Source organism: Pelecanus crispus, chromosome 1 (genome assembly GCF_030463565.1).
Source record: "Pelecanus crispus isolate bPelCri1 chromosome 1, bPelCri1.pri, whole genome shotgun sequence".
NCBI lineage: Eukaryota > Metazoa > Chordata > Aves > Pelecaniformes > Pelecanidae > Pelecanus > Pelecanus crispus.
Window position 1 is genome coordinate 106,969,724 of NC_134643.1, and position 24,774 is coordinate 106,994,497.

The 24,774-nt window shown below is 42.7% G+C and overlaps 2 protein-coding genes across 2 annotated transcripts in view; one reads left to right on the plus strand and one right to left on the minus strand.

Annotated features, from left to right (window-relative positions):
- The window catches only part of LOC104037513 (uncharacterized), a 50,479-nt gene extending 44,864 nt beyond the window's left edge, over positions 1-5,615 (plus strand). The window contains exons 16-19 of the mRNA XM_009491492.2: positions 308-431; positions 2,639-2,797; positions 3,399-3,558; positions 4,392-5,615. Coding sequence (XP_009489767.2) covers positions 308-431; positions 2,639-2,797; positions 3,399-3,558; positions 4,392-4,480 — 532 coding nt within the window. The 3' untranslated portion in view covers positions 4,481-5,615. The remainder of the gene's footprint in view (positions 1-307; positions 432-2,638; positions 2,798-3,398; positions 3,559-4,391) is intronic.
- A 1,634-nt stretch (positions 5,616-7,249) lies between these two features.
- Positions 7,250-21,371, minus strand: RIOX2 (ribosomal oxygenase 2). Its single transcript, XM_075727533.1, has 9 exons — positions 20,940-21,371; positions 19,417-19,536; positions 18,079-18,207; positions 14,977-15,080; positions 11,550-11,652; positions 10,711-10,876; positions 10,117-10,205; positions 8,771-8,881; positions 7,250-7,411 (listed from the first exon to the last, which is right to left on the minus strand). Exons 1-9 carry the CDS (start codon positions 21,369-21,371, stop codon positions 7,250-7,252), a joined length of 1,416 nt encoding a protein of 471 aa, XP_075583648.1.
- Between the last annotated feature and the right edge of the window lie 3,403 nt (positions 21,372-24,774).

The window sequence follows — 24,774 nt, forward strand, 5'->3', positions numbered from 1 at the left end:
ACCTGCATTACTCCCATCTGGGTTCATGCAGGAGTTCTCATATTTGTGGGGAAAATTTGGCGGGGGGCGGGGGGAGGGGAGTTTACAAGTTTCAGGCGCACAAACAGAAACCAGGTCTTCATTTAGACAGAAAACAGTTAAACCACTGAAATGGACGGCATTTTGTGGCACGGTAATGCAGGTTTGATATTAGCACTGCTGTGGAGAGGTTTGGGGGCTTTCAAGAGCACAGTCCTGAACACAAGCCTGTAGCTTAGTTTTGCTATGGTTAACATGTAGTCTTTCATGTTGTGTTTTCTATATCCAGGTGGATCGCATATGAAGGATGCAATTTTTTAGGAAAGCAGATTCTGCTGGAGCCCAGTGAGATTCCAAACTGGAATGAACACAGTGGCTGGAAAGTCATTGGCTCCCTTCGTCCTGTGAAGCAGGTACTGTAACAGTATATGAGAACAGGTTTGCTTTTGGGGTTTTTTTTGGACAGGGATTTGTACACAAGTATCAGCTCTAGCACTAAGTATAATGGTGTGCATTGTACTCCTTAAATCAGGCCAAATAATGACAGCCAGAAGGACCTACTGGAAGATTACTGAAGCAGAAAATGCCTCCAGTGGCAGTTATTGACATCTATATTAGGCTCCTAAAGGGAAATAATTCCTAGTTTCTTAGAGCCAAGTTTTGTTTTTCTCAATGGCTCATTAGCATGCTCTGTAGATGCCCTATTTTTACATTTTTGCCATATAACAATAATGAGAAAACCAATTCTACATTGGCTTGTTTCATAATTAACATAAATGGAAGCAAGAACAAATTTTATTGTGCTGTGGCCTGGATTTCCAAAAGAAGCAAAGTTTATGCAGTCCCACCAGGTTTTCCCTCTCTGCCTCACCCCAAGTAATGCCAATTTCAATCTCATCAAAGATTCAGGTCTCAAAACCACAAAGTTCTTAGGAGCTTTGTGAAAGGCAGACAGAGAAGCAGGACTGAGATAAATGCCCCTCATTCAAGGAAAAGCAGGTACAATTCTGCTTCTCTGCCTTTCTAAGACACATCAGGTCATCAGTGGCACACGAGCTCCAAACCAGTCAAAGCGCGTGTTGGTGCATGCCCAGCCACGCAGCTGTGGGAGGGCAGTGTCTGGGCAGATCGGAAGAGGATGGGGGAGAGTGGCAGGGAATGTGAGCAGTAACTCTGCTGGAAAAGAGTTTTCATTAGCTCTACTTCTCACAGAACAACTTGTTTCCACTTAGTGACAAATGCTGCTTTATTTTTAAACACTGGATTCAACTGAGGAACTGGGGAAATGTTGCAGTGAACAAAAATCATCTTCAGCATTAGTTGTGCACTATCTGCCCCCCACCTCATCCCTTTCCTCCCCCCAATAATTTGTTAGTCTTAAGAAGTTGACAACTCCCTGGAATTCTTTGGTACCTACCAAACAATCCCATTTTGGCTCTGTTTTTGCAAATAATAATAAAAATTTGTGCTGATCTTAAAACCAGAATTCTCTCTTCAGCCAGGAACCTGAAGAGCTTTTGTATTTGGTAGCATCGTTTTTCACACTGCAACAGTGAGTAGTGTTATAAGGCCTACTTCAGGTACTTTGCTGGGACTTTTGGATTTTTTTTGTTTTGGTTTGGTTTAAAACCTGCCAACTGAGGCCTTCCTTGAGTTTGTGCAGTCAGTTACCTTTGCTTGACACTTCTGTGGGCATATGGTCATATTTTTTGAGACTGGAGTCATAATTCAAGCCTGCACCACCTTGTATTTCTTCCTTCTGGCTCCATTACATATTACAAAAACAGTCAAGTCTGCCAGTGTAAGAGGTAGTGTAAGAAAAAGCAAAATATTTGGAACTCATGCAAAATGAGACACAAAAATTTTGCCCAGTGACTTTCATAATACGATCCCTTCCTTGTAAAGAATAATACACTATACTAATACACATTAGTTTACGGATGGTTGGTGGGAGAGAAGCTTTATCATCTGTACCTTAAGGTTTGTTTTAATATGAAAAAAAGGAGATTCAAAGCTCCCAGAAGAAAAACTATGCTTGAGTTCGGGTTCCAGCAGAGCTGCCCTTTATAACTCACTGCTCTTTATTTGCGCCGAAATCAGTGACTAACAGCAAAAGCTCGAACCTGTAGTAGCTCTACAAAATCTCCATATTTTTTGAGTAAACTTGAGTAAACAGGGATGCCACGCCAGTATCCTGTTTTCCAGGTATGTTCAAAAGCAATGGTGTGACTTCTGTGCCATATATTCCAGTTAATGGGAGTTGCTGGATACATGACTCAGTAAGTTTTGTGTCCTGAGAATAAAAAGCTTGTGGAGTACAGCCCATTTGCTGCCCTTGGAATGAGTGAAATGTGCTGAACTAGAGATATTTGTGTATCGTAGGAATTAGTTCTATAGACGTAAATACATTCTTTAAAAAAGCCTATCTGCCATTGCTGCTTACAGCTGTCTATCTGCATGTGAAGAACACTTAACTGCTGCTTTACATGCACATTTGTTTCCAACAAAAAAATTACTGAACATCCCGAACTGGAACATATACTTTAGAAAACCGATATAAGATGGAGGGGAGGCTTTCTTAATCTCTGTGTTGTAACTCTCTTCCTTCACACTATTTCAGCCAGCGGTGTACCTCAGAGTGAAGAACCGAGCCCACGGTAAATACCTGACAGTTGCTGGAAGCCTAGCAGATATAAGAGCAACATCAGTGTGTGTGTCCCCATACAATGGCAAGAATACCCAGATCTGGCACTACTGTCGTGGACTCTTCAAATCCAAGGTGAGTTGCCAGATGCTGGAAGTGGGTGGGTTGCATCACCTGCTGTCCTTTCACCCTCACTTCTTGCCTTACTGTCGGCTAGCATGAACACCAGGATACCTTCTGGCCTCTCCCATGCATCTTAAACCAAAACTCTTACGGTGACCTACATCCTCCTGCTATGTATAGACAGACTTGATCTGTCTGCTTTGGCAAGTTGGACTACTTTTCACATCTGTCTAATGGGACTGATGTTCCTGGAAGTAGAAACCTGGTTTTGTCTAAAGTCGCAAGTTTATCTTTATTACCTCTGAAAAGTTAAGAATTTCTCTGAAAAGCAGTATGTGAATAAAGTAAGTGATACTGTATTAATGGTACCCTTGATAGTCTGTTATTAATATGAAAAGCTGATGATTTAACAGAAGAAATGCCTAAAGTAACAAGACCACCACCTTTGATCAAGCAACTGATCAGTTGCTGAATAATCTCTTCCTAGCTTGCTTGCCAGGCTTGTTCCCAACTATAGCATGATTACTGCAGAATGCTCAGTGCCTGAAAGAGAAACAAGTCAGATGCAAAACGGAGGCTTTGTGGCCTGGATCTCACTTCTCTTGTTCCTTAGGCTAACAATGCCTGTCTGGATGTCATTGGTGGCAGAGATGTGCCTGGGGCTAAAGTCGCACTCTGGGCAGAGCATGGGAAGGACAGGCAAAAGTGGAGACTCAATGAGGATGGAACCATCAGTTCATACCTCAGCGACCACCTGGTGCTTGATATTAAAGGTAATTTAAAAAAAAAAAAAAACAAACCCAAAAAACCCCACCACAAACAACTAACTAAACCTCACGTTCCAAGTGCATTTTTTGATTGAGGTTAATTGCCGTATTCTTTTTGTGCTTAAGGTTAAATACCGAATCCTATCTTTCATGTTAGGTTTATGTCCGGTTGCTTGACAGCGGGACAAGAAACAACAGGGCAGGGGGGAACCTTACTCGTCTGATCCAAGAGGCTTATTTTGATCAGGTCAACTACTCTACTTGAGGAAGTTCAGTAGTGCTGATGGCAAGAAATGCAAGTTAGAGAAAAAAATGGTGAAGGAAAAGCAACCACAGAACAGGCGTGGCCCAAAAAGAGGAAAGTGCTCACTCCTAATGTTTTCAGGCTGGTTAAAATTGTCATTGCTCAGGCCCTAGACCTTCTAATTATCCATCGCGGTAGAACTACCTGGAGAACGTCTGTTCCTCACACACAGTTTGTTCAAGCCCTGCTGCTGGCACTAGGGTTTTATCCCTATGGAAAGGTAGTGGGGCAGTGACTGCAGTGGCTGGTTATGAGTGGCTGGGGGCTCTACGGTGCTGTCTTCTCAGATGAAAGGTCTAAGTAAATTAATTGATAGCCTAACACCCCTGCAGGGCTTACAGACCAGTGTATGTCACCAACCTTTTCAAGGAATGTCCTCCTGGCCGTTACGCACCTGACCTCTGCAGCTCCAGCTTACTGATAATGAATTCTCAGCCCCCTGATGTTGAACTAACACTTTTAAAGATTATGCATAGACTTTTTCTGAACATTTCTTTTTAAAATTTTTCCTTCATGATTGTGTTTTGTTTTTAAGGAGGAAATTATTACGACAAGAATCACATCATTATGAATCAGCCGATAGATGACAAACATTCACAAAAATGGGATATTGAAATATTGTGAGTAAAACCCACCACGCAGATGGACCTTGTGTGGGTTTTTAACACCTAGAGGGGGAAAAAAAAGAAAACTACTGAAGTCACACACCACTGGAACCTTAAGCAGCAACTCCTCTCTACTTTCCTTCATACCAAGCATCAACTCCTAAAACAACTGAATTTTGCACCAATCTGGAAGATGGGAGGTTGATCTAATGTCCTTCTGCAGGGAAGCTGATTCTTTAGAGGCCACTCCTGTGAAAGTCACTATTACTCTTCATCTGAAGCATTGAAAGTAAATGCAAAAGACTAGACATAAGCTTTGGAGGATACAAACTGCAAGAGATAATATGGGAAAGGCTCTTTAGAAATGTTGTCTTTACCTTGCTCTTGAAAACTGATGGAAGCTCACTGAAGAATGAATGCACTAATGAGCCTGAAAGAGGTCGAGTTGGACTTCTATGTCCCAAGGGAAACTGCGTAGGCTCCAAGCGATCCTGAAGCTCAAACCATGTATCTTCCTAAAATGCAATTTATTTTGTTCATAAAGACAACTTTGAACTGGAATTACCAGCTCAGCATGTGAAATACGACAGTAGAGAAAGCCTGACTTTCACCCCCTAATGTTACTGGTAGGCCTTTGTCTTCACTTCTTTTAGCAATACCAAATTTCCAGATTCAGGAACTGGGTTGGCTGCCCCATGGCCTGTTTCCAGCCATGAAATTGTGAGTTATCACCAAAGGCCACCTTTAACATGGAGCCATACTGCATGTATCAAAAGAGAATAAATGGTCCTGGGTCAGGCTAGACTTCTACAAGGGCTAGCTGCTTTTACAGCAGTGGTGATTTTAACTCCAGCTGTATTTTGTTTTGATGTATATAGATTAATTTAATACAATGTAATTTGGTCTTGAAACCCTGTCTTCCTTCAGAAAATAATTCACCCTAGTATGCATTTTCAAAGGTGGGAGCAGCCTGCATTTCAACGCTTGCTTACTGTTAAAAGAACAGCGTAACTGCATGTTAACATTCCTGTGGCTCATCAACACATACATCTTATCCCAAAGGATGAGGACTTAGACTAATGGTCCGGACCTTAGCATGCCGGTGCTTTCCTTGATTTCAGCACTATGCCACCAGCCTACTGGCTATCACTTGAGACAGAGCCAAATACCTTATCAGACTGCAGTTGTTGCAGGCTTGAAACACTGACAAATGCAGAAGGAACTCCAGACATTTGTAGGGCTGTGAACACCTGACGTGGAAGAGAAGTCCCTTAGATCACTGGGTAACTTCATTTGATTTCAGTGTCACAAAATTAATCTAATCTACTTCATTGAAAATGGAATTTTATTCTTCCTTATTTGTATATTCAGGGTATGTATTTCTAGAACTGTTTAAAGAGTCTGGGTTAGCAAAAGACAGATATTTGAGTTTACAAAAGCTGTAACTATTGCAGTTGTGCATTCAAACAGGATTCATCCCCAAACAAATAAAAACACATAACCCTAAGTTTGCCACGGAAAAAAAAAATATATGGATGTCTATTTTTGTATGAAATGGAGTTCTGTATAGTACTATTTAAAAAAAGAAAAATCTACTTGCACTTACTATTTTACATTCTAAAATTATCACAAATCTGCTGTTTAAGGAACAGATCTAAAAATGTATGTATATATTTTTCCAACTAAAGCACTTGTTTAGCTTTTTTTAATGTAAGTCAGTATATCAAGTGTTCTACATGTGACTTGCTTTCCATATGAAATTTTAAAAGTCTGTGTTAAAATTTCTAGTCTTTTAAACCAAGAATGACTAAATCATATTTGGTGTGCCAGTGTTACATAACAAAGTAAAGCAGGCTTTTGTACTTAAAAGAGATCTTGAATGTACAATGCTAAGCATGTATATTTTAATTGTATAAAACTTTTTTTAGGAGGAACATTTTGTGTATTGGTTTCTTTTTAAACGAACTAAATACAAGTTTTTAGCAGGTGTCAAGCACATTCCTGTAAAATATTTTCTTTCAAATGGACAAAAAAGGGGTAAGTATATTGGATGTGTGACTCTTGTTACGTTAGTTTGCATATTAAACATCGCTGTTCAAGTATTAAAGTAACTGCACTACTGCCATCAAAACCCACTCCAGCATGCACTGAAGATACCGGTGCCAGTTACAGGTTTGGGTTACCTTCACACTAAGTTGGTGCAGGAGGAGGTAGAGGGTAAATCCTAGTGTTTTATTCCTGAGGTGGCAGTATCTGAGAGGAAAGGGGTTTTCTTGGGCAAAGCCTTCCCCTTTGGGAAACAACATGCATAGCTTTTACTGAGAAGCTTTTATTCTCTTGGGGCAAACGAACAGAACAAATGGGTTTTCTTGCTGGTGAACTTTACAAACAAAAACCCAAAGTTACTGGGTTTTGCCCAAGGTCCTGGAGCCTGCTCCATGTATACCTTTAGATGCCCTCCATGTCAAGGCATATATCCAGAGGAAAGGGGATACCACAGCGCTGGTGTTGCTACAAGTGACTTCATCCATCCACACACATGGAGCTGTGGCTCACTGGACGATGAGCAGCTTACCTGTTTTTCCCGATGCCCGTTTTCCAAAGCTAAGGAAAGAAAAGTAATGTTTGGCACCAGAAAGTAACAAAGTACGTATATTGCAATGCTGTGTTAGACAGCAATACAAACCAAAGGCTGGATGGATAAAAAAGTAATTTAATAAGCACTACTCTCAAGAGATTCTTAATGGCCAGAAATACTACTTACAGGAGCAGCTAATTCACAAAAGCATCAAATAACCTCAATTAGACATTCAGTCCATAGCGACAAGGCAAGGTTTTCTTTCTCTTCATCTGAAATAAGGTTCAGCTCTTTAACGTAAACAGTGCTGCTACTCCAAATCTGCTTCAGTGCATCCAGGTATGACAAAGGAAACCGCAGTCCATGAGTCTGCTGGGGGGGGGGGGGTGGGTGGGTGGAGGGGGGAATTTAAAAAAAAAAAAAAACACAACATCAAAAGAAAGAAAGAAACAAACAAAAAAAAAAAAACACACCACAGTAGTGTGTTAGGCTGTAGGTACTGCTTAGCAGGTATGTGCTCCTTTCCCACTTCCTACTGGTACTTCTGAGAGCATCTTCCAAAAGATGCAGTATTATCCCACCACCTTTCTTAATCAACAAATAGCTGAAATATCTTACATGTTCTAGCACACCTTATGAGGTAGGGAGGCTTCCTCATGTGGTGTCCACACTGAAGAATGAAGTAACTTTAAATATACACTCTTGCCTAGGCCCTACCCATTATTTTTGGACATAAGTTTGTTTCTATCTGGCACATGCAGTCTTTGGACATAGTTTGACAGAACCACGGAGGACCTCCATTCCTGTGGCTGGAGTCTTCAAGGGTAGGAAGGTATATTCTGGGATTTGTACACACTGGACAGGTGCCAGTGTACAACCACAACTACCTGTATGCGCTATGCTCGAGGACCAGTGAGATTTACCATAAAAGGTAAGTAATGGCCAGGCAAAACCTCGCTGTAACTACTGAGACAAGAACAGGCTCTTCTGCTTTGCCTCTACAGTGTATTTGTGCAGACCCATATTGAAGTGTTTCAGGTCATAGAACTGAGATAGAGTGTCTTACTATCATAAAGCAGAACAAAAAGTTCCAAAGCTCATAGCCACTCTTCAGGAGTAGCTACGATTCAAGCAAAAGCACATTGTACATGCTAAGTAAGAATGGAGACAAACCATCTGCAGCCTTAGGAACAGTAAAGTTCCTGCTTTACATTTCAGTAAAAGAGTTAACTCTTTGCTCCTAATGCTGACCCACCCCACCCTAAAATGAACACCCTTCTCTTGCAGCATGTTCAAGTGGGTACAGAATTTAACATTGGTTCAACATGGCATAAACATGGCACATGAGGCACAGTGATCCCTGCTACTACTGAACATGTGCTAGCATACTCAGTAGCCCTAATAAAGGATGTGCTACAGGACACTGACGTGAAAGATGCTTCTAGCCCCACCAGTAGCTTTGCTAGCTAGGACATAAGGCATGCACAAGAAAGCCTGTTAACATCTCACACATTTAATGAAGCATAAGATTACGTTACTTAGTTCTACTATTAACTGCCTCCGTGTTGCAGCCTCAGCTCATCTCTGTACTTAGGGGATGGGCAGGAATGCTTTGGGTGCTGAGGAATACAGCAGAACCCAGGCCCCTGCCAGCATCTCAGGCAAGCTCTCCTAGCGCAGCAAAACCCAACATAGCAGTGTAGCTTTTGGTGTGTGTTTGTGGGAACAAACCTGTGATGCGCCTTCCTCACTAGTAGCATCATCTTCTGTCCCCATCATGTGAGTTTCTCTCCTGTTCTTTAAAGAATGATACACATAAACCATCTCTCTGCGAATTTCATCCTAAAAGACAGCAGGAAGAAAATGGTTACATATGAGCCACAGCCTTAAATGCCTCTCACTCAAATGACATTAGTGCCTTAATTCTGGCGTCCACTGTTACATCAATGAAAGCAATTCAGCTTCCTAATTGAATGATCCAACAGCCATCTACTACAACAATAAGGAAGTCTCCAAACATCTTTGAAAATTTATTTACAACCTCTAATCTTCTGCTTTAATACTGCCTCTACTAGACTCACAGGACTGATGCTCTACAGAAAACATGCCCTTTAAGGTGCACCTCCTAGAAGGGCTTAATGAAGGAGTGTGCATCAATACATTTCCATTCTGCTACTGCTCTGGCACTTGAAAAAAAGTTCTATGCCTGGTACCAGTCCTTGGTCGAAGCTGTGCAAACCAATTCAGAGCTCTGTGGGCAGGTCTCACACCGAATGTGAGGACACACATCTTACATGTGTGCTGTCATTCAGGGTTTACCTGCATGACATCAGAAGGCAAGGCAGAAAAAATTTGCAGCAAAAAAGTTTCCAAAACCTACAGTCTCGCAGCAATATGGACACAAACAAAATGGACAAGAAAAATCAGAAAGTTATGCTGTGTTTTTCTTGGAGGGAGACATTCTACTTGTGCAAAAAAAATTGTACAAGATAGTCCATCCCATTTCCCGCCCTCTTCTTTTCTTAATTAAGACAACAAAAAAGTACTTCTACTACTTCATACCAATAAGCATTCATAGATAAGAAGAAATCAGAACACAACATAATCCAAGATTCCAGCATCTATTTTATGGAATAACTTTGTAGTGCCACTGGCAGACACTTAGGTACCAAGATAATTCTGCAGTGAAAACTAAATGCAACCACAGTCAGCAGCAGCTGTAACCAAGAGAATCCCTCTCTTCAGGGAACTTATTTTTAAAACTTATTCATGCTCTTAAATACAAGGAATTAAAAAAAAATCAATTATCAAGAGCTATAGAGGCCATTTAGCCACTGTAATGATCTATCCCATCTAACCTCAGATAAAAGCCATGCACCTACCATGCAGAATCACAGACTAAATTTAGTTCTGTATCTCTCCTCCAGAAGGCAAGGATGCACCGACAGCCCCATGATCTCCTAACAAACCCTAATGGGATGCAGGATCCAGCGAAGACCAGACAACAGAGCAACAGCTCATATACCTCGCACTCCCACCCCACCCCAAGCATACAAGGGTGGCTTCGTTATACTTACAGAATTCTCTTGATCTGGTTCCACTGTAATGATAGCATGATCTCTAAACTGCAGTCTGATTTTGCTATCTATTTTTGGTAATTTCCCACCTAAGAAAAAAAATTCTCCATTAGAAAGGAAGGAAAACAGATGGACAGTGCAAACTGACCCCTCTGTGCACTTCCCGCTCTCTTGTGGCTAGATTTTTGTTAACATATGTTTCAACACCCACATGTTCTCAAACTTGGGGCAGGGGGGAATTTTTTTTTTTATTTATTTTCTCTCTTTTATAGTCTACAAATAGCTGTAATAGCAAGCTAGAGCGTAAGGACAAATTCTATCAGTTAAACATTTTCAGTACACAATAGTTTATTAAAGCTGCCAATTTCTCTCTAGGATAACCTTTATTTCACTCTGAGAGACATGGCATCTCTTCCACTAGACACAGGGAATTAACCAACTGAGGTGCGCAAATGCACACGTAGAGCCTAGCACAACATGAAGCTGACGCTAGACTATAATCTCTGCCTACAATAAAATGCCAAAGTCATGAAAGGCAGAGTTAGCAACAGCTTTACCATCACATCAGCCAGTTTTGGTAACTTCAAAATCTACCTGGAGTCAAAGGATCAGGGTCACACCCCAAGCAAGGTGGCAACCGGTTCATAATGAAATCCTTCTTCATGTCAGATGATCTCAGTTCTCTGGTGTTTTCCAGATGGTCTGCAAGCCTCCTCAAAAGGCTACTCAGTTTTTTTGTCGAGTCAGCTACATCCACCTGCTAAATATTCACACAGAGTTGGTCTCATGAATTCAAGCTAAACAGACTAGCCTAAAGAGAAAGAGGCACAGTAATGCAGTGAAAATCTGGACACTCCTCTTTTATCTTTGCAAAGAGTAACGTTTAATCCCAAAACAACAACCTTTGTTTCTTTTACACGTTCCCCACGAGCTCTTCACATACCAAAGCTGATGCTCACTTTCCCTCACTCTGGGGGCTACCTGAAATGCTAGAGAACTTGCAAGTGTCGTTGACAGAGAGACTTGTTCCTTCTGCATGCTGAGGAGCTGATCAGCAGCACAACTGGACTATCCATAAAGAGGTCACAGAACAATTTACAGCTTTGCTAACTTTTAAAGATTCAAAAGCTTGGCCTGGCAGGAACTCTGCCTGTCCGACAGCTCCAAAGCAAATACCATTACTTTTAGAAGGAAACAAGCCATACAGGGACACTGTGCTACCAAAGAAAGACAGTGCAATGAACTAGGCAATGCTTCAGATGGAGCAAACCTCAGAACAGTCATCCTGAAGTCTTCAAAAGAAGTGGCTGTGCTGCTAGACAAGATAGTGTCATTGCACTGAGCTTTCAGAGCAGGTCAACAAGATACGTGCTTGCCTCAGTGCTGGAGCTTCAGCTGGAGGCACTATTATTCCCTTAGTCCCACCTACTTACCATAAGCAGTTGCCTTGGTATGCTTGTCCGCAGCGCCACATCTTCTTTTGCTGTATCAAACACAAGGCCAGGGATTGCATCCAGTAAGAAATCTCCCCAAGAGCTGAAGGACAGGAAGAAAAAAAAAAAAAAATTACTAAGATAGCTGCACTGAAATAAAACAGACATCTTAACTGATGCCAAGGGCTGGAAACGTAACGTTCCAATTCCAAATCTGCTTTGTGCCTTTGGCCCTTCCATTACCACTCTGTAGTCTCATGCAATAGCTCACTCTCATCTCAACTGTACGTATGTCCTCACTAGCTTCAGGTCAGTTGCACTCCTACAGAGGGAAGGAACTGGCCTGAGAAGAGTCCGGTTTGTTCTGATTCAGGTGCTTGCCATTTACCAGCAGATTCAGCTTAAAGCTGACCTCAGTGAATGAAGAAATTCCTACCAGGGCCATTACTATCCAACTGCATGCACGTAAGGTCTCACTGCACACAATGAAGCATGTGAGGTTGTGTCATTTAACATGCTTCTGAAACACTTATATTGAAAGAAGAAATGTACCCAGGGTTATCAAATCCAACATGGCATCAGTTCTTAGCTTTGCTACAACCTGACCCCGGGAACAAAACCCTACACATCTCTCCAGGGATTTTAATGATACCTAACAGGCACCATGTAGGTGTCTTGTTTGGGTTAAAACCCCATTCTTAGCCTACATACTTTAAAAAAAAGAATCTGCCTTTGATCTCTGTGCTTCTGTTCCCCAAATGTAAGAACAAACTAGAGCGGAGGAAAAACTACTGCCTGCACCTTCTTTGCCTAGCTTGAGTCAGCCTCATTAGGAACAAGTGTGCTGCTCACGCAGAAGTTCTGTCCTGTCCACATGTAACCTCCCTCCCTACCACATCCTCAGAGGCTGGTTTAATGGGCAAACAGGGCAAGTGCCCAGCATCCAAGGCTACCAGCAGACTCCCACCCAAATAAGGCAGGCAGCAGAGCAGGGCCTGTCCTCCAATGTACACTTCACCCTCTGCCCTTGCTCTCCCGCAGCACGCCCTGCTTTCAGCACTGATCTTTAGACGCTAGTTTAAAAAAAAGAAAGTATGACTTGTTATGGTCTGATTTACATTTTTTTTTATTGTCTCCACTCAAGTGTTCCACTGTCTGCTACTCACTGGGAGGTAAGGACTCTGGCCAATAAACAAAATTAGACATTTTATACTTCTTACTGCTTCCTTTCTCTTGCCCCCAGCAACTATCTTCAGCTACTCATTGCTTTTCCAAACTGCCCTGCTTATAATGAACTCACTTCTCTGTCCGCTGGGATCTGGCCCAGAGGAACCATCCTCCAGCACACAGTGGAGTCCCTTTTGTCTCGGTGCCTAAAAATCCCTGAAAGTGCCACCTCCACCAGCACTTCCTCCCCTCCCAGCTCTTTCTGCACATGCCACTTCCAGAGCGGTCACAGGGAGTCCAAATATCCTCTGTAATAAGGACAGCTATTTTCAAGGAGTTCTCTTCAGTTTTCCAAGGAAATGTTTCCAGACCGTACTTCCATCACAGGCCAAATGAAAAATACCAGCCTGTATCAGGGTTGTTGCTTATTTTACCTATGCTTGCTGAAAGCAGGTGCAGAAGCAGGCTCTTACACTTCATTATCAATAACCTTAATGGATAATGCTTCCACTTTTTATCCTGAGAAGAACAGCACTCTTCAAGCTTTTCCTTTTTCCTCTCTCTTCTCCTCACTCGGACACAAGCGCCCTGGGAACACGCTCCCAGACAGCACCGCTTCTCAGGTAACTCGCTGGACTGGCATTTGGCTTATGTGGTCACGGAGAAACTGCGCTGACTCCACACAAGCTTGTCAGGCCTCCAGCAACCCTGTTATAAGGAACCAAATTCTCTTCTCCCTCAGCACTACTTGACCAATAACTCTGTACAGTTCAAGCTGGACAAACTCAGGAGGACTCGGGCACACTGGTCTGTAAAACATCACTCCAGCCCCGCCTCTGTCAGCAAGCCAAACACCCGCTTATTCTAGTGTCACTCTTCTGTCTCTTCGGTTCACTAAACCAGGGGTGAGAGAAGCACCAGGTCTACACAAGGAAGCGGTGGGGCAAAAAAGGCAGGGGAAAGGAGGAGGAGCAGGACATCTCTTTGGAGGCCACTCACTGCTCATCACCCTGAATGTGCCATCCAACTTGCCAAAGCAGTTCAGCACTAATACTGCCTCCTGCATAACAAATGGAGTCAAACACTCTTTGCAACAGCAGTCCATGCTCACAGAAAATAGGGTGGGGTTTTTTTGCCTTCTGAATAAAAGAACAGAACAGGAGTGTAACTTAAAATCAGCTGAACCCAACTTTTATGGAGACTCACACCTTTGAGTGGCTTCATCTTAACCCTCTCTCCAGCTTGGAGGACTGGCCACATTAAGAGCTACCAGCAGTACTCACATCCTGAGCTTCCAGAATGGTACAGCTGGTGGTTAAGAGATTCACCTTACAATCATCTAGATTATGCCCAGACTTGTTCTGCCCTGTTTTGTGGCTAACAGAAATCCTTCCCAATTCCTAACTCAGGCCAGTGACTCCAAGTCCAGCATCTGAGCAGCTGATTAGGTGGCAGCAGCATTTCCCTGTGTGACGACAATGTTTCAGCAGGCATGAGGATCAGATGTGTGTCAAAGGAAATCTGACTTGCATGCACAGGGTATGAGATGAAAACCACAGATAAGTAGAAAATATTTGCAAAGGAAGAATTTGCAGCAAGTCCATCAGAATAGGTGTGGGTGACTATCAAATGCAGGAGAAAACATGGTGAAAGAGTAACTCATTACTCTTTATCTGGGTTATGAAATGAACACTAACTTCAGCCACTGGTGAGAGATTTTTTTAAACACAACAGTGAGTTTGCAGTTGTAACATTACCTTCCACGTTAAAGTCTACAGCTAGTAAACAATGAAATAACCAATTAAAAAGCAATCAAGCTTGCCGCATGAACAGCTGGTAAACAGGCTGCTTCAAACAACAAAGGTCTCGCTCCCCTCTTTCCTCCAAACCCCAGAACTTCAATTACTGCTACCTGAACGCTAGCTTAGATTCTGTTACTAACAGCAGGGCACATATATAATTGTGGGGTACCTACATATATTCCATGTCACCACATGTCTGGGGGAAAAGGTGACATGTCCTATCCCTGTATTACTCACAGAAAAATAAACAGGACAAGGGCTAAATAGAATGAACACAGAAAAGAGCTAAGCAGAGCTCGTTACAAGGTCTTTTTTTTTTTTTTTTTTAAGAAACAGGACATCACTTCTTTGAAACATCAGTAGTTTCAGGTCTGTACTATTCATACACATTATCTGGCAGACGAAAGCCATTTTCAGAAAAGCCATACTGAAAAAAAAAAAAGGTAAATAATAATTACTTGTTTTGGTAGGTACTGATGGTCACGTGTATAGAATAGGAGATCCCAAGAGGAGTGTCAGCTTGGTGAATAGTCCCTCTTGGGAAGTAGAGTAAGTCACCCGGCTGCAAGAAAATGAAAGAGTATTGATATATTTAGGGTACCTGGTCAAACCTTATTGTAGTCAAAATAGAGAAAATACTCTCTGAGCAGACAGACTGACAACGGATATTTTTTAAAATCACAAAACAGAGAGATCCTCCATTGTACACTTTAATAACATAAAATAAAGCACTCTAAGCCAGAAGTCCGGTGCCTTAAACTTTTCAACTTACTGTCAATATTTACTATGCACCTGTCTGAAAACACGAAGCACGCTTTTAACATTATAGAACATGCACACTCCAACTCAGCTGTGTAAAGGGGACAAAGAAACAGCTGAGATAAACCTGCTGACAATACAGCAGGCTAGCAGAGGAGCAGTGCAACAGGAATTTGGTCAGATCACGTCAAAAGAAAAAAAGGCCAGTATTTCACAAAAAAAGCCAAATAGTCCATAAAGATGGTAATCTGTTACAATACTGTTGTCTCAAATTTTCAATTAAAACACTTAACAAACAAGTACAACCTTCCTCCTCCCTGTCTTTCTTCTCACCTATCTAAATTAAATCTCCACACTGATAAAAATTTAGATTCGGAAAGTCAAGATAAGAGAGAAGCGCAAAGCACATGAAATTGCCTCCAAGAAGAAAAAATCAGTTTACTGGCTTCTCCAGTAAACATCTATATATTTGGATAGCACAAAGAGAAATTTCATAAAGCAACAATGATGAAATTTGATTCAATTTTAATTTTACCATTCCTTAAATTTGGTCACATCATCTACTTCTAACAGCCTACCGAACTGTCTAACACAGATATATTTCAAGTGAATACTACTTGATTTTTCACTGAATTGAAAGGTCTCTTTTTGATTATGAGGGTTCCCAGGCTTTGTCAAGATCAAGTCTCTTCATCTATTTATAACAAGCTGTAAAGCATCAAAGCTTTGTACAGCTTGTACAATTTACTTGTTCTGAAGCAAGCCTCTCTCTGCCATTAATAAACTGCCTTCCTTACCAGTGTAGGGACTACACTAACCAACTAAGAGTATTTTGAATTCTGTTCATTTGCTATGTCTCACATCCCCAGCAAGAAAACACAACTGGAAGGAAGGTTGCATAGGGAAAGCATAGGAGCCCTGAACACCTACCAGAATAATGACAAACTAGTCTGCAAAAGAAATTATTTCATGCTGTATGAACCCCATGCCTACCACTAAGAAGCTGCAATGATGATTTTTCAAAGCAGTCTTTGTTGCAAAGTCCAACTCTTATTCATCTTATCTGCTGGGCAGTCTCATCAACACCATTCACATGAGCCAGCAACCACAACACTCTTCAATTAAAATAATCAGAATCTTCACAGACTCCAGGTGGCAACACCCAGACTTGGGCAGGACAGAGCACTTGACAAGAGACAACGTGGATCTGATCACTTTGCTGCCTTCTTACTTCTGAATTGGAGGAAGGAGGGGCAGAAAAGGGAGAAGTACCAGCAAATTAAATGGAAAATCATACATGAAGAAGGCTAAATAGCCAGCTACCAAATAAGCTCTGTGCTTGACACCAGTAACAAACCAGCCATGGCCACAGCCTGATGCAGTGGCACCAAGACACGCTGCACCTTGGGACCTTAATACACAAAACAGCGTGCCTTTGCTCTCAGTCAGCTACCAGTTTTTCGTGGGAAGGGAGAACACCACCAATATAGTCTCTAACTGGTCCATTTGTTCTAAACTGCCCAAGGATGACAGAGAGCAGACAGAAATGCAAAAAAGGAGGAAGGAAATAATTCTAGAAAGATGTTTAGGGAGGAAATAGACTCATCTGACAGCATCCCTGTCAGAGATGGCTCCAGACAGATAACCAAAATCTGACAGCGGCCAGCTGGAAGAAATGGGTCATGGGGAATGAAGAACATCAAACAGAAGAAAAATAAATTAAAAATTTAGATCATTTTTAAGCCCTTTTCAGAGGCCAGTATTTTCACTCCACTGCTGTCAGTTAACTGGCTTGTAAAATACACCATTATTCCATAAAGATCAAAGGCATGAAGTCCGGCCCAAAATGTTCCAGAAATTAAAAAGGGAACTGTAATTTACTAGACTTTCCACCACCCAATACATCATGACAATTTAATATTACCATCTGTCAAAGTACACAGCTAGAGATGTCAGTATCGTACCCAATGTGCCTTACTATTCCTAAACTACCTACACCCAAAGGCAGGTCTGAACACCGGGAAGAGTAGACACCTTGCAGAGAGAGGCCCTAAGACAGGACATAGGGCAGAGAAACTAATGAGGCTTCCAACACAGACCAGCCCCATCTGCTGAAAAACACACTTCGAAAGCACAAGCATGTAAAACAGAACAGGACAAGTACCAGATGCCCTGCTGTCAAAGGAGCTGCATTCATTAATCTTCATGAAATGCTCTTTTTATTCCAAATAACAAAAAAGCCCCTAGCCAAACACTTGATTTTCAGGTTTGGAAAAAGAAAAAAAACAATTAATACACTAAGTTAATATGGGGTTTAGTTCATGCTTTTGTTTATCAGCCAAGGATAAATATTTAAATCTAATTCACCAGAACAGTGACAACCTTCAGTAAAGCAGTAAGTCTTAGTGCACAGAAGGATTAGCCTGATTGATTACAGACAGCATGTAAAAGCATAAAAATGTTTCATAACCATATATAAACCCAATGTTTTTTCTGCACACAACTCCACAAACATGATCCAGGAGTCAGGGTGCCCAACTTGGAGAATACTGGAGAGTTCCCAGAAATAACTGGTTTCTTGGTCCATTATTTAAATACTAAAGCAAAGGACACCTTTGAAAAAGGTTAGACAACTATCACCCAGGTTTCTTGTGCTCACAGTGCTTCGTGCGCCAACCCTCCCCTCAATTTCACAACCACAATCATTCAGAATACTATCTTCAAGAAATGGACCATTTTAAACATAACTACTCTGCTGGCAACCATAGCCCAAACCAGGTAGAGCAATTCAATTGTAATACCTTTAATATGAATTCATGTGTGGGATTCCCAATCCTATCTTCTGATTCAACATTATACTCCCGAGCTAAATGCACCGTTGGTTTATAGAGTCGCCAATGTTTCTCGCCTTCTAGCTGAAGGATAAACACCTGCAAAAGACCATAAATCCAAACACGTAAGGAAGCCTTGCTGCCCCTCACACATCCAACTGATCAGAAATTTTAAGTCATCTTCTTGCTTGGAAAGTCTGTGGAACCATGCCACAAGTCAGGGATAGAAACCAAAACAGAAGTGACACAGGTTGCTTTTCCAACAAGAAACAGATTTCACCTTCCCTGCTCTCAGCTACTCCACAGCACAGCAAATAGAATTCCTCTCACATTAATTTTTAGATGTTTACAATGCAGAAATTTACACTTGAACTATTTCTTTAGGCTCTACTTACAGACAACAGAGAGAAGAGTTGTGAAGTGTGATCTATTTTGGCCTAAGGTAGGTATTTGGAAATCCCTGTTTCTCTCCAGTCACTTAAATAGGTGCTAGACAACTAACTCAAAAGTAAAGTCTGCCATACAGATATTCAAAATATCAGTTGAGAGAGGTCTTAGCACCATTCACTGACAAAGAGAGCACCAGAAACATCTAAGGGATGCTGTGAGCTGGGACTTGATGACACATGCCAGAACATGCAGTATGTGGGGTCTGCTGAACAACAAGCATAAGGAAAATGAAACTCCAGATGTATTTAATGAAAATGAAAAAAATAAAAAGCAAAAAAAACATGTAAGGGGGTTTTTTTTGTTTAAGTGGGATAGCCCAACTTTTTTTAATGCAGTGTCTACTTGAATGTTTCTTTTAGAACCTAATTTAAAATGCATTTGGACCACAGGACTTCATCATAACCAGTAACTTCTTAAAAACAGGAGGACCAGCAAATGGGAACCAGCACAACCAGTCTGCTTCCACTGTCCAGTTGAAGAGTGAGCAACTACTTAGTAAAGAAAAAAGGGACTTCTAGATTCTTGGGGGTCCGAATGAAGTGAAAATGAAAAAAAGGTGCTAGAAAGCTTCTGCAGCTGGGAAAACAAATTCTCTTTTCATCTAATGAAAATACCAGGTCTGGAAAGCACAGTTTACATGGTATTACTATTAGGCATTACTATTAGTACCTTTTCAGTAAAACTGTGCAGGAAAAATGACTATAAACAAACACCTGCACCCAATCCCCATCTGGTTTTGGTGGAAAAAACATTTTTCCATAATAAGTTATTTGGGGGGGGGGGAGCGCACATACAGGTCTCCCCTGCCACTAGCAAAAGCCCATGCAAAGTTCCACAGACAAGGTTGTGCTGTCCTACCTCAACATCATCGTAGTGAGGGGGAAGGCCCTGCGACCCCTGAGGAGTAATGTAAACATTCGACCCAACCAGAGACCCGAAGTAGCACTCCAGCTTCTCCTGAATCTTCCACAGCTCCTCCTTTAAAAAGAAATGATGCTGTTACTATTGAAGAGCTCAGCGAAGCCAGGCTGCCACCCAGCCCACAGCCTCCCCATCGCTTGGGAGGTTTCTCTAGTGAATGATCACATCCACACAGGGAGGCAGAAGCTGGGAAGGCAGATGCTCTGTATGAGCGTTCCTGCTGAAAACAAGCACTGCAGATGCGAAGGAGATCTGCCGTGAAAGTAATCTGTAAGCCAAGAAGTCTGGTGCCCCAACATGGCATTGATGTTTGTTCTCTTCCCTGTGCCATTTTTAGGTTGCAAAAACAGACAAACAAGGCTAGACAGAGGAAAATAAACCACCCATCAACCCACAAACCAAAACATCTTAAGACAATAAACACATGCAGGACTTGCATTATATAGGCTAGCATCAAAGAGAGCACACAAACGTTAGAGACCTTTTTCCAGTGACTCCAATTGTTTGGGCACATTCAAGAACAAACTTTATCCATCCACATCTAACATGCGACAAACAATGCACCAAAGGGATGACTCTTATATCAGAAGATGCCAACTACCAGAGCTGCGCAAGCGCAGCTTCAAAGAGAATTTACGTAGGTTCAGCTCAAGCTCTAGATTTCAGCATAAGCCACACGTTTCAACTTCACCTGCAGATGCCCCTGCCACTGGCCATTACAGATATGTTCGAACTGAGATCAGCCAGCAACAGTATACTTGGGACTCAGCTGTGTATTTGGGTCCTTACGGACCACTTCACAATTAAATTGTGTCAACACCATGGGACAAAAAAGGACTACCGAAGTCCAAGTACCTTTAAGCATTTGAGTCCTTTACACAACTGTGCAGACACCACTGCCTCATTCTCAATACATGATGATGGCAAAAGCATCAAAACGAACAAAAGAGGGAGGGCACTCAGCTAAAATGTGGTGCACCGCTTCTGTGGTGCAATTCAAAGCCAATCCATTGACAAGAACAGCGGAGTGTTCTGGAAATATTTTACATGGTTTCACACCTTGCCCTCCATTAAAGGAAAGCGGTACAAAAGCCCCTGTTAGCACAAGGAAACAGTGGGGCAGAAGGGATAATTTAAGCAGAACGTAGATGGATAATCATCAATTTTGTCCATTTTGTTTTTTCTAAACTTCTACGTGACAAAGCAAAAGGAATGCTTAATATTATAGCATGAATCAGATTTTGTTCTTACTGCAGAGCACTGAAACATGATGGGCAGTGCAAAAATATAACCCATGTTTTAATTAATACAGTTCATGTATAGATTTCAGCAGGTCATCGATGCCAGCTACTTCCCCTGGATTTACTGGGGACAGAGATGAAGCTACATCTAGTATGACTCAAGCAAAGTACACCACATTATAAAACATGCATTAATTATATTCAATTAAACGATCCAACCTTAAATCTCTGAGGCTGATGAAACTGTATTGTTGCCTTTTTCTGGTCAAAATCCTTCTTCAGCTGCATGTAATTCACTTTTCCTTCTTTATTTAAAACTTTCTTTTTTCCATTCACACATCTGCAGATATTTATGTCTCGCCCATAGTATAGACCCTGGCTGCACAGTTCCTTCAAATCTGACAACTGGAACAGGGACTGGTAGTAAGCAGCCAGCAGGGGATCACTTCTCTGAACGAGCAGTGGCTTTTGTTCCCAGTACTCCCTGAAAAACATCTCCTGTTTGATGGGAGAGATCAAGCTTCCGAAGAGGCTGTCTGGGCTCTCAAAACTCATGACTGACAGAGAACAAGCTGCTTCCACTTTCGCTCGTTTACATTGCGCCTGCATCTCTTTTCCCATTTCGGCATGCTTCCCTCCTTTCTTGGGCATGTTCCTGTTCAAGAGGAGAGAGAACCAAAACAGTCAACCAGTAACACAATCGCAAAAGCTCACGGGCACAGAGCAGCTCCACCACTTGCCTTCTCCAGTGGGATATGAGAGTACACTGGGAACAGCTCTGCTTCCAGATGCTCACTGTTTGCTCCAAGCAGCAGAAAAAAGAAAGCGCACAGGAGGCCTCTAATCCTCTCTCAAACCTCAGCAAAATCCAAAGGGCTCTACTGGGAGCCATTGCTCACAGAAGCTCAAATCCCACAGCTGAGTTTATACTAAAAAACACGTCATGAAACCCAGTGGCCATACAACAGATCTTTACAAATGCAGGAATCCACCCACCCAAAGAACCTGTGGTAGACTGGCCTTCTGTAGCAAAACCTGCAAATTACCAAAAAATTAACTCGGCTTTAAGAGATTAATGGCAACATGCAAAGGGGATGAAGAGGGGGGACAGGATCAGAAACTTGTACTCTATTACACTTCCTTGAAATGCATTAACACTGGGAAAAAAAAACCACAATGAAGACTTCCCCATGACTTTCCAGCCAGAGCACGATGGAGAAGCACGTCTGGCATTTCAAGTGCAGAATGCAACCAGTTAAACGCAGAGGGTGGTGTGTGTTAAGGAAGGCTTTCCTTTCAAGCTGGCTTACACATCATAAACTCAGCATCTACACAGCTGTACAGTTACCGGACTAAAGCTTTAGCAGGACCTATAGGGAAGGCAGCTACTGCAGTGAGGGGACACTGACACCAGTCCAACAGCACACACGAAGGGCTACACAAGAATACAGTGAACAGAAAACACATGGAAACAGGGTACGGAAAGAGGGAGGCCAAGTGAAAGAATAGATCACTATGAGGGAAGAAGGAACACATAACCTGGTTCAGCAGGCGAGGATGAGTCAATAGGCAGGAGGGTTACAGCAGCTTCCAAAGAAACAGAAAACCCAGAGCAGACTCCCCTGTAGGTGGAGCAGGTTTTAGGAACATGAAGTGAGGGCACCTGCTTAACATCTCAGGCCCTGGGAACAATTTTATGCTAAATTTTGTGGCAGTACCAGGCATCTAGTGATGCTCACCACGCAGTGACAGTGGCCCACATCTCAGCCTCTGTCAGGGTCTCTATACTGTATCTTGAATGGCCAGGTTTAGCAAAACTAAGTTTACAGAAGAGAGGAAAAGTTAGGCCTTTCTGTTGATGCTACACAATTATACCAAAACCTAAAATTATTAGGTTTCTGTCACTGCACAGCTCTCAAACTTTGTGGTTTATGTAGAATAAAAACTATTCTTTCATGGAAGTGCAGACACTTAAAGTTGGAAGTCATTTACTTTGTTTTTCCAGGTAGATAATATGTTCGTATATCATTATGTAAAAATAAAAAAGTTAATTCACATAGGGTTTCTCTGGTTCTCAAGAAAGTTAAGGCAAAAATCAAGTAACGGTAGGTGTAACACCGTATGTGCAGACATGCTTGCATTAACTTTGAGTCTGCAGCACCATTTCATCCCCCAGAGTAGCCCAGAGCACCAGGCAGCAGTAAAAGCCTGTCTGAGAAGCTGAGTCAAGTACCCTGACAATGAGCTAGCACCAAGCCCTGTAGCACCGCAGCTTGCCTGCTAGGTCTGGGCTGGCCAACTCAAACTGGCTCTGGGCATGTCTAAGCAAGTTTGCAGAGCCAGCGCATGAGGAGTTGGAGCATGCCGATGCTTTCACTTGTAGGTAAAAATGACAGCTTCACTCCCAAAAGTAAACGCTGTCATTTATTAAGATGCTTTTACTTACACAGATCCCTTATCATGAAACTTAAAACTCCAGTTCTGGTATTTGCATGCACTACTGAGTTCTCCTGTGCAGCAGTATGCTGGACAGCTTTGCTGCTCCACTAGCTTTTGGGCAGACTGTTTCATCAGTAGCTCCTGCAACAGCCTGTACCTCAACAGTAACCTACCGTCACCTTAGTCCTGCAGGACGGAATCCATATCACCACCTTCCCGAGAGGATGGACGCTCCTGGCTGCAGCAAGCTACAGCTCTCTATGAGGCAAGGGAATGCTTAAAAAAAGACTGAAAATCAGTCCCCAATTGCTCTCAACATCTGAAGATGCTGCCGGCACTGAGATCTACAACTGACATCCCCAAATGCCAGCAATTCAAATGCAACCAAGCCTGAATTGCCAGCTTTGAATCCCAGACCTAAATCCGCCATATCAACCTCTCAGCTCATTCACATTGTATTCAACAAAGCTAAATTCAGATATGTACTATTCACAGAATGTGGCTTCATTTACACAACATGCTGTTCTGTAGTGTTTTGTTAGTTATTACAACTGTAGAAGCACAGAATGGTTTGGGTTGGAAGGGACCTCTACAGACCACCTAGTTCCAACCCCCTGCCATGGGCAGGGACATCTTCCACTAGATCAGGTTGCTCAAAGCCCCAGCCAGCCTGGCCTTGAACACTTCAATGATGGGACATCCGCGACTTCTCAAGGCAACTTCTTCCAGTGTCTCAACATGCTCATCAATAAAAATTTCTTCCTTGTATCTAATCTAAACCTACCCTCTTTCAGTTTAACACCATTGCCCCTTTTCCTGTCACTACAGGCCCTGGTAAAAAGCCTCTCTCTGTCTTTCCTATAGGCCCTCTTCAGGTACTGGAAGGCTGCTATAAGGTCTCCCCTCAGCCTTCTCCAGGCTGAACACCCCAACTCTCTCAGCCTTCCTCCATAAAAGAGGTGCCCTCAGATCATTTTGGTGGCCCTCCTCTGGACCCGCTCCAGCAGGTCCATGTCCTTCTTGTGCTGAGGGCCCCAGAGCTGGACGCAGTACTCGAGGTGGGGTCTCACCAGAGCCGAGCAGAGGGGCAGAATCACCTCCCTCGATCTGCTGGCCACACTGCTTTTGATGCAGCCCGGGATACGGTTGGCTTTCTGGGCTGCTAGTGGACACTGCCAGCTCATGTCCAATTTTTCATCCACCAACATCCCCCAAGTCCTCCTCTGCAGGGCTAGAGAAAAAAAACCAGAGCAACAGAATGGACCTGTTCCTGCTTCAGACAGCAGCAGTTATCTCACATCAGTATTTTTCAGCTCGTGCACCAGATGTACCTGTGCATGGGTTCAGGCCTCTAAACTGGCCCAGCAACTCCAAGGGGGCTCAGCTCCCCCCGAAGCCATGGGGAAGAAAGATGCCCACAGCGATTCTGAGGCCGCACAGCCCCCGCTGCTCCCCCTCACACCGAGCTACTGTTAAACTTTTTCCAGAAGGGGAAAAAAAAAAAGCAGAAAAGTGTGCTCCCGTGCCCGCAGCAGGTAGGAGCCGGAGCTCCTCGCCCCCAGCCGGCCCCACAGGCGCGGCCGGGCCGCCCCGAGGGGCGGGGGTCGGTGCCGAA